Source organism: Anastrepha ludens, chromosome 4 (genome assembly GCF_028408465.1).
Source record: "Anastrepha ludens isolate Willacy chromosome 4, idAnaLude1.1, whole genome shotgun sequence".
NCBI classification, from domain to species: domain Eukaryota; kingdom Metazoa; phylum Arthropoda; class Insecta; order Diptera; family Tephritidae; genus Anastrepha; species Anastrepha ludens.
Window position 1 is genome coordinate 93,812,228 of NC_071500.1, and position 10,114 is coordinate 93,822,341.

Genomic DNA, 10,114 nt, shown 5'->3' on the forward strand with positions numbered 1-10,114 from the left:
CAACCCAGTGTCTTGCTAAGGGAGCCGATTTGTCAAGAGGGAATGAGAAAGCTGCTTACTGAGCAAACCTTTCATTTTTGAATAATGATATGGACATACACATACATATGTGAAGTTTCGTTTCAATCTGTCAATCTGTGCCATTCAACATCGACGCGACACAGTATTTGCTACAATGGAAAAAATCAAGTATCGTGCAGTGACTTTTTATTTTTGGAAGGTTGAAAAGCAAAGGAAATTTATGAACGAATGTTGAAAGTGTATAAGGACTTTTCCATCAAGTACAATAGAAAGAAGGGTTGCCGAATTTAAATGTTGTCGAAGCTTTAAAAACAATCCACGTCAAAGACGTCCAAAAACAGCAACAACGCCAGAAATCGTATAAAAACACCGGAAATCGTATTGGAAAATCGTCGAATGACTGAAAAAGATTTATTAGCTAATAACTCATATTTATTTATTTATTTCTTTAAGGATGAATTACCATCCTTACAGACTATGATACAAAAGTTAGGAACCTTAGGTTTAATTCCCCAGACCTTACCTAAAGCTCTCTTACAGGCATAAAAAGCTAGGCTCGCTTTCCTAACTCTTTCTATGATGTTTGACTTCCAAGTCAATTTCCTACCTATTTTTAGTCCCAAGTACTTGGTTTCTTCCGAAATCACAAGAATTTCCCCTTGAGCATAATAGGACTTAGATGAGGAATTCTGTGTTTCCTAGTGAATAATATGAGTTGTGTTTTGCCTGGGTTGACTCCTAGGCCCACCTAGAAAGTATATATATCTAGAGCATTTTGTATTAGGTCTCTTAATGTAGATACAAATTTACCACAGACAGTAATAACAACGTCTTCGGCGTAAGCTATCACCATACAACCCACCGATTCCAGTATTAACAAAAGTTTATTTACAACTGCGTTCCATAAAAACGGTGAGAGGACTCCACCTTGCGGTGTACCACTACTCACCAATCTCCTGAGTACCGATTCTCCTAGATTCGCTTCAATGATTCTGCTATTTAGCATCTCTCTCTGTCAACTCTGATGCTAGTAACATAACTCTAAACTCAAAGGCTGGCATACGCATTCCGATGAGAACCACAACAACGCGCTAATGCTTTTAGAGATCATTAAACTACCGCAACGTTTGCTGCAACCCAGCACAACTTCTGTATTTTGCCCTGTAATTACGCTTAAAGTTCTGCAATTCGTGTTTTCTTAACCTTTACTAATTTTCATGAATTCCATTAATTGTTAATACGTGCTTGCCCTAGCCACTATTAAAACGTATTGCTACCATTTTTCTCACATACAAGGTGGCGCAAAATTAATCATCCAAATTTGTTTAGCCTTAACCTTATTCTAAATACAAAAAAAATGATTTTTAATGATGGAAATCTTTAGTTTTCTTTACTCATTCCATTGCTTGTCTGTTTGTATGCTGCAGCTGTTCAATCCAGAAGCGTCAAAGATGATTGATGTACGACGCCATTTGCAAATTTATAAATCTTGCGATAGAGTGATTAATTTTGCGCCACCTTGTACTTGTAAGCAAATATGCATGTAGTTAATTTTTTTTTAATTTTCTGCTCATTTTTATGCATCGCTGCGCCACATAACTGACAATAATTTGTATGTCCTCTTACCAAAAAAAAAAAAATTTTAAAATTATAATAAAAATAAAAAAAATAGATAATGAAGACAGGTATCCACTTAAGAATGTAGTCAGCTAATTTACTGTAGGCGATTGACCTGCGTGCCTGTGGTTCTCTCTGCACGTCATTGCCTACATAAACGCTTATGTATGTATGTATGTACTGCAGTCTTGTGCTGCAATTTCGCACAGCCGACAAAAATTTGCATACAAAAGACGACATGTGTCGCGTGTGCCGGCCAGCAGAGGTTGATAACATCTAAAACATACCACAGGCACATAATTATAAGAGAAGGGAATTTTCACAAAAAAAAGGAAAAATATGCATAAATAGCTCCCTCAGAACGAAAATATGCTGTGCTCTTTTGTATGGAAAATTACATTTTGGTACAGTATGAAAAGCCACTTAATAAATGCTTCATTTTATAGGCAAATTAAATAGAAATTAAAAAAAAAAAAAAATAGATTTTTTTTTCGTTATTTCGAAAGTATACATGATGAAGTTCAAAATAAATAAGACTGAGCTGAAATAGAAACAACAAGAACTTTGTTCTGACAACTTCGAGTTTATTTATTCAAAATACTTCGTTATACTGGACGTTCACTGTAGTTTGTTTCAAGTGTAAACGCCAGGTGTATAAAGTTCGATTTCGCTCAAACTAAATACCCTACTATCCTGTGTTTTTTTTTATTTATTTAAAATATAATAAAGAGCTGTAGTGGGGATATAGAAATTCACTTAGCGCGAGCCCACGTGGAAATAAAATTCCTTTAATTTCGCTATCAGGGACTTAGTATCAGAAAATGTTGCACTCATTACTCATTTGACGTCTCGTAACGTAATCACCATGAACATGTAATTCTTACTTTTCATCAGTACATCTAGCCAAAAAAAGTTAACACGAACTAATCAACGACAGGCTTACAATGGCAGGAAGGAACTTCTTACAAGAGAGTATTTAAGGAGCAACGAGTCCTTGAACTGAAACATGTGCAATAAACAAAATTTACGTCGACCAGTGACAGCCCACACATGCAACTTCACAAAGAGCCAGGCAAAATTCCCCTGCAATTAAATTTGCATTTACAGCGGACGATGTAGGTAGCTTTTTGCGCACTTTTTCCTACAACGCGACAACACTATGCACCGACGCATCACCGACAATGACATCTGTCAATGGCGACAGTTGCACGACATGCAAGTGAGTTGTCCGCAATGTATTTTTATTTATTGGTTCATTTTCTTGTGTTGCAGCAGAAATACTTGCAAATAAAACTTATATAAAAGCGCAAATGTTTGTATGTAAATATTTAATTGTGTAACTGAAAGGCAATGCATGCAGCGGAGGCAATTGATCAAAGAATGTTTCCGTTCATTTTAATAAGCAAAGTATTTGTTGCAATGCCAGAATAATTTAAAAACGTTTGTATGCATCGTTTGTTAATTAACGGAAAAAGGTTGGTTTAAAAATATTGAATTTCTGAGTACAGTACAATCCGGGTTGAGTGAACTAATTCATGCAAGGCTTGAATTAGAACTCAAATCAGGAATTTTAACACTTTTTAAAACACATTGTATATAAAATTATTTCCAATTAAGGTGTTTTTATGATTAAAAGTTTTTATTTTTTTCCGAAAAAAATCTTTAATACTGATTTGCCGGTTTCATCATTTGGAAATGAAAATATAGTATTTCATGAGATTTTTTGCTTTCTTCGATCGAGTCGATACTCTTGTAGCACAACATGGCAAATCAGCAAAATGGCATAACACAACAAAACGTAAGATAACGTAACAAAATCTATAAAATAAAATAGCATAAAGGAATTTAGAGATCTTATTGTATATTTAGATTTATTAGAGGTTTGCACCTCGACACTATGAGGTTTATGTCCTCTACTCGTCACAGTGCCTCATATATACCCAGATAGAGAACTGGGTGGGATAAGATAGAGCTGGGATGGAGACAGGAATTTAAAATATGATAATATAAAATTAAAAAATTAAACTAAAATAGAGAAACTAAAACATAAGTAAAATACCGCACCATGGCATGGCATAATATGACTTAGCATAAAAAAATTACATGCAACAAATCAAAACATAACATAAAAAACCATAACGGAACATAAAAAACATAACATAACATAACAAAACATAATAAAATAGTATAATATACAATAAAAAAATATATATATAAAAAAATAAAGGAATATACAGGGTGGGCCATATAGCGTTTGCTTTTTGAACCACCTATTTCTTTGAGAATGGTAACACAAATGACATGTCAAATGTGTTCATAATTTACTTAAAGGTTTGACATTTACGAAATTAGACACTATACGCTTGAACAAAATTGGGAAATATTGAAAGCCTATTTCTAAAGTGGTGAGTCTTCTTCTTCTTTTCTGATTTTCATATCAGTGGCTACGTCAATAAGCAAAATTGTCGGATTTGGGGCTCAGAAAATTTACACGTTACTGTAGAGAAGCAAATGCATCCACAACGAGTCACTGTTTGGTGCGGTTTTTGGTCTGGCGGCATCATCGGGCCATTTTTTTTCGAAAATGAGCGAGGAGCCGCGGTTACAGTGAATGGCGAGCGTTACCGTGACATGCTCAACGAGTTGTTTCTAAAAATTGAAGAGGATGACATGGACGACATTTGGTTTCAACAGGACGGTGCAACTTGTCACACTCCCAAAGTTACACTCGAACTTTTGGCTATCGTTTTTGAAAACCGAATAATCAGCCGAAATTCCGATATCAATTGGCCGCCTCGGAGCTGTGATTTAAGCCCGTTAATGGCTTACTGTAAAGCCAGTCGTGACAGTCATTTGAACGATATTATTTTTCATTCATAAATGGCAATGTTCAACTTTCTAAATAAAAAAAAAAGTTTGAAAAAATATGGATTAGTTTATCTTTTATAGCCGATTCAAAAAGCTAATTTTACATGGCCTACCCTATACGATAAAATTAAATAAATTAAACTGAAATAGACGAACTAAAAAATAAGTGAAATACCATAACATGACTTAGCATAATATGGCATAAAGTGGTACAACATAACACAACATATAGATATATAACAGAACATAAAAAACAACATAACAAAACATAATATAACACAACACAACATAATAACATAATATAAATACATATATTACAACACAAAATATACGAAAAATCAATTACTTAATTAAATTTACTGAATAAATGGAAAAAATGTTTTGACTAAAATCAAAATAAGTAATAAAGTGTGGTTGCTTTATTGCCTTGGAATCCATTTGGGCCTCAGGGTAATGGGTCACCTTTCACCTAGAAGAACCAGGAATATATGCATATGTACAAGAGGGCGGATGAACAAGCTCATCGGATGGAGCAGAAAATTTAAAACCTAAAAGTTAAAAGAATAACATAACATAGCACAGCAGAACATAACGAAGCTAACATAACGTCATATAAAATAAAATAATAAAAAAAACTACGCATTTCTAAGTTTTTGAAAGAGCGTACATATGTTTATCGACATGGTATGGGGAGCGGTAATATTAAATGTTAGTTGAGAAAACGGCCTTTAAGCGAAAATTGACAACCCTGTAGAAATCTGAAAATTGGAACTGCCTTTCTGCAAAGTGTTTAGGTACAAATATGGCATTCAAATGGCAAACGAAAGATAAGCCGAAATGAAAAAAGAGTGCATTGAAAATCTTACTTAAAGTGAATTTCCCTGACCTAACACAATCTATGAAAAACCAGCTTACGCATGAAAAACCCCTAATCGCAAGTCTTTCACTTTTTATGTTCGACAACAAAGACAAGTTTCGCCATCACAAGCACAGCAACAAGTCCAACAAATGCCTCACATAAGTGGCCGATATAAATCAGCGGCAGTGAAAAACGTGAGCGTATTACAAAAGTTGACCTAAACTCTTTGTCATTAATGTTGTTATTTTTATTAGTTGTTATGCCGCTTGCAGCAAGTACATTTCACGCCCACAACAACACGTCTTGTGCCACCTGTGCCATGGGCACGCAGCCAGCGGCATTTAAAGTGGTAAAAATAGTAATAAAATTTACAAAAGGAAAGCATAAAACGGCAACGAGCAAGAAATTACCAAAAAGTGGGGGTGGTGGGGCATAAAAATGGCAAATAAGAAACACTCTAAACAGGTTGTTGTATAATCAAATTAAAGGAGAGCAATAAAATAATAAAAAGTATAATAGGTATTTTAAAAGCCAGTAATAGCAAACGAACTTTTATTATCTACCAGGCGCGCGACTGGTGCGGCAAGGGCAAGCGAAAAATGCGCGCGTCGCGACCACAGCATTCCTATGCGCCCGCAACTGGCCAACAGCTATTGTCGTTTCAATTTCAATGCCCACCCACACTTGCCGCGCGCGCTCCGTTTATGCACCAATAACATGCTTGCGCCGCTGCTACCCTGCACGCTAGCGCCAACCAACCGCGTAATGAGTAATGCGTCGAAAATGCTAAACGCTGCTGGCCGCCAGTGGCGCGTTGCCGCTGCCATTGCTGCTGGTTTTTGTACGACTGTGATTGTTGTTGTCAACGCCGCTTATGGCCATAACGCTTCACTGATTAACCTGTTGCTGACGGTGTTGACGCGCTTCACATTTCACCATGTTTGCTTTGCGTTTCTGGTTTTGTTTCTCACTTTGGATTGATTACTTTATTTATTTATTTTCGCGGAATTTATGAGTTCACGCGACGGTTTTGCGCGCAAGGTGTTGATTGTTGCCGGAATTGGCGCAAATGAATATTTTGTATTATCTGTGGCGAAAAATGTCACAAATCCTCCAATTTTGTATTCATTCACACGCAGAGCGAAAAACTTTCGTAAACTTGCGGAATAGTCAACACGCGCTCGCTCCCGCCCGCATTCGATGAGTCACCGTCGCCGCTGCTACTGACTTCCTACTGGTTTTTCTAAAAATATGACCGTTTCTGGCTTTGCTTAAATTTTACTTTTGTTTTACTAGCTGCTCACTACTCTTTGTTTTGTGTGTTTGCTTTTTTTGTTTGGTCGTTATCGCTAGGCAATCATCGCTGGCGCTTCGTAGCGAAGGTAGTACCGCCGACGCGTCCGCACGTTTCGCGGAATTTCAGCGCGCAGGCAAAAAAGGTATGTGTAAATATGTAAATATGTATACGGCAAATAAGTAACTATGTGTCGGCAAGTATGACAACTAGTCGGTGGGCGTGTTCGCAGAATCTTGGCACTGCATCCACGATAAGCACCAACTCATTTCACCGCCGAATGCAACGATGCGTTTAAAATGAGTCGAGCAAATCGTGGGAAGCGAAAAAGTCGACGGAAAGTTTTCTTAGAAAATTTGTGGATGTTAATTCTAGTAATTTCAGAACTCCACAGTCGAAATATAATGAAAACAAATATTCATTAAAATGTATGAACTACTATACTATATTTATTAAAATGAAGTGGAAAAATATTCACCTTCGTTTAGGAGTTTTTAAGTGCCTAAACTCATTCTGGAAAACTATAAACTCGATAATAAACTCGATAAACTAATCAGACGAGGGAATTCTATTACCCGATTTCTTCTGGGGAAATACATTTTTTCTGCTAAAGTTCCCTTGGCTATTTGGGAATTCACAGAATTAACTACCTTTACCTCTGTCTCTATTCGTTCCTATCTCTTTCTCTGATACTTTTCTCCTTCCTTCCTTGACTATCTACCCTCTTTCCAGAGCTCTAAATACAATGGGCTTTTTATCCTGAAAATCAAATCTCTTGGTGCTCCTTGGCTCGACCTATTCAAATTTAATTTTTCAATCACACGAGGTACTCTTAAAGAAGGAGCTCGCAGCATAAATGTACAAAATAGTAATTGGATCAGCTCCTCCTTAAATTTTATGTTGTGAAACAGCTTTTAGAAACATCTTTTTCATTGTAAATCTTGGCTCAGGATGGAGGACAACCGGTATAAGAAAAACGTTTTCTAACATTCGATGCTTCAGGTCCGCGAACAGGCCTTTCCTTCTGCTGGTTTTGTTTTTTTTTTTGGAAGGAGATTTAAATCAAAATTTCAGAGACATCATCAAAAGCGTCGTCCCACCAGTGGTATGTGAGGCATAGTTCCACTAATACCATAACAATCCTCCACCTTGGCTAGATTTAACTCCGGCAGCTAAATTTAACATTAGATGAGAGTGGAGCCACGTTTATGTCTGCTGGCACAACAGCTGCCTGCATCCAGGTTCCTCCCCAGTGGGCGTATAGAGACTCTACGCCTTCGATGATATCCATTTCTTCCTCAGTGTTTTTAGAGTAAATGGTGCATCGGAAATTTTGCAATAGTGTCAAATTTACAAGCTATCGTCTTGTCATCTGTCTGGAGCTGTCCGTCCTATCCGATAAGTGAGCACTTATTTCAAGCGCCTGTTCGATTATTTGTCTGTCTAAAGCAGTTCGTCTTCGTTGATATGCTGCTGCTGTTGTCGCCTTTGATCTTTTCTTTCCCAATAAATGTGATACAGTTTTCTCATGACTTAAACCGCAAACGCTCGTACTGCGTCCCATTTAACGCTTAACGCACAAGTCCAATCGCTGTTGGCAGGTGTGCTAAGACCCTCGCAAGCAAGGTCTGATCTCCACTATAGCGAATGCAGTGAAAGTCTACATGCTTCGCGTTCTCTATTGAGTTGGGTCAGCTTGCGCAGTAGAGGCTGTCTGTAAACTGGCCGCGATGTAGATATTCCAGAACATAACCATGACCGGTGATTAGTTCGATGAAGCAATAATCAGTGTCACCGTGTCTTCTCTTCAACTGTCTTGGGGCGAGCGGCTGCAAAAGGCATCTCTTTTTCAGTTAAGTAGCGGCCTTATGTTACAAGGTTCGTCACTCGAAGTGTAACCAACTTCAGACCACTCGCGCAGCTGTTTCACGGGAATCAGCTATCTATTAGTTGGCTAAATGACAGTCCAAAGTATTGCTTACCAGCGCGCGGAATCATTTTGCCGAAAGTAAACGCGAAAAAAGAAAATCAGTAATAGATTTCAATGTAATGACTGCAACGTCAAGTTCAAAAAGTGAAGGAGCGACTTGAGCGAAATCCTCGACGAAGTGCCAATAAAATGACGAAAAAACTGAAAATATCTGACCATAGCATCCGCCGCATACTGAAAAATGATCTCAAATTCAAGCCTTACAAGACCCAAAAGGCGCATGATTCACACCAAAGCAACAACAAGTCAGTCTTGAGAGAGCGAAAGAGTTGCTTCGCTTAGCCGAAAGCGGCCAATCGAGGCCACTTTGTGTTTTCTGACGAGAAAATTTTTCAAATTGAGCAATTCGTAAACTCCCAAAACGATAGGCTTTGTTTGACCGACCGTTAATACGAGAATTTGGCTCATCGATTGGCCACCAGGAGGCATCATCCGCCACAGATAATGGTTTGGGCCGTTGTAACCGCATGGGGCCATTTCGAAGAGCAAAGTCCAAACTAAAAAAATCACCAGTCTCAAGCGCTCGAAAAGCCATTGTCCGCGAGTGGGGCAAAATACCTGCAAGTCACATTCGTTCAGCTTGCGATTCGTTTCTAGACCGTCTCAAGGCCATAGTCAAGACAAAAGGTGGTCATATCGAGCAAAAAGTAAATTGTGAGGTTCACCAGATCCTCTCTCGGCTTGTAACTTGTGGATATATTCCACGGTTTTCGTGCTACAGATTTCAAAACATGAACTTAAACCCGCGGGGAACACAGTCTGCCAATCAGTCGTACCCACAGATATATGGGAAATTCACCTTCTACGGCAGCAAGCACGTCGGATTGGGAGGTACAGAATTTGTGTCCATATGGAAATAGTTCTACAACTGAAACCGCATATGGATTGCCTGAAAAAAATCTAATCTCAACTTGCCTTTCCTACCACGTAAAGAGTCAATTGATATTATATAAATGTCAATGAAACTGGAACCGATTGATTTTTTTGCGGTGCCAAATTGAAACCTATATTTTTTTACTTATCAAGCGAGTTTGGGTAGTAAAACGGTTCGGAACTGCACTTTCTTATCCACATATTTTACTTATACATTCTTCGATTTAGACAAAAAATGTATAGCTAGGGTAGTCTGCTTTTTATTTCCTTCTTCACACTCGACTGTCCTATTAACAAATTCTGGTTTCAAAAGGTATCTCGTCGGCTTCTTCATAACCAAGGCTTTCAAAACTAAACCACAAAATAGCATTTTTTTCAGCAAGACATTCTTTTATTCCTGCCGAGCCCTAGATAATTAAGATTTCTCAATTTTCGCTGGCAATCAATCTGACAGCCGAAGTAGTTTGCGCAATCGACTGTAAGCTGGCATAGCAATGACATTTCGAAAAATAGACGAAAAAGCTGTATGCTGTATTTATTACCAGCCCTACAACCAATCTGCCCAACACGTCTCTTTTAGTTAGTTTCTGTC

At 37.8% G+C, this 10,114-nt stretch overlaps 1 protein-coding gene across 1 annotated transcript in view; it reads right to left on the reverse strand.

The window, feature by feature from the left end:
- LOC128861916 (protein TANC2) overlaps nt 1-6,192 on the reverse strand; it is a 93,564-nt gene extending 87,372 nt beyond the window's left edge. Inside the window, exon 1 of the mRNA XM_054100293.1 lies at nt 6,048-6,192. Coding sequence (XP_053956268.1) covers nt 6,048-6,192 — 145 coding nt within the window. The remainder of the gene's footprint in view (nt 1-6,047) is intronic.
- Between the last annotated feature and the right edge of the window lie 3,922 nt (nt 6,193-10,114).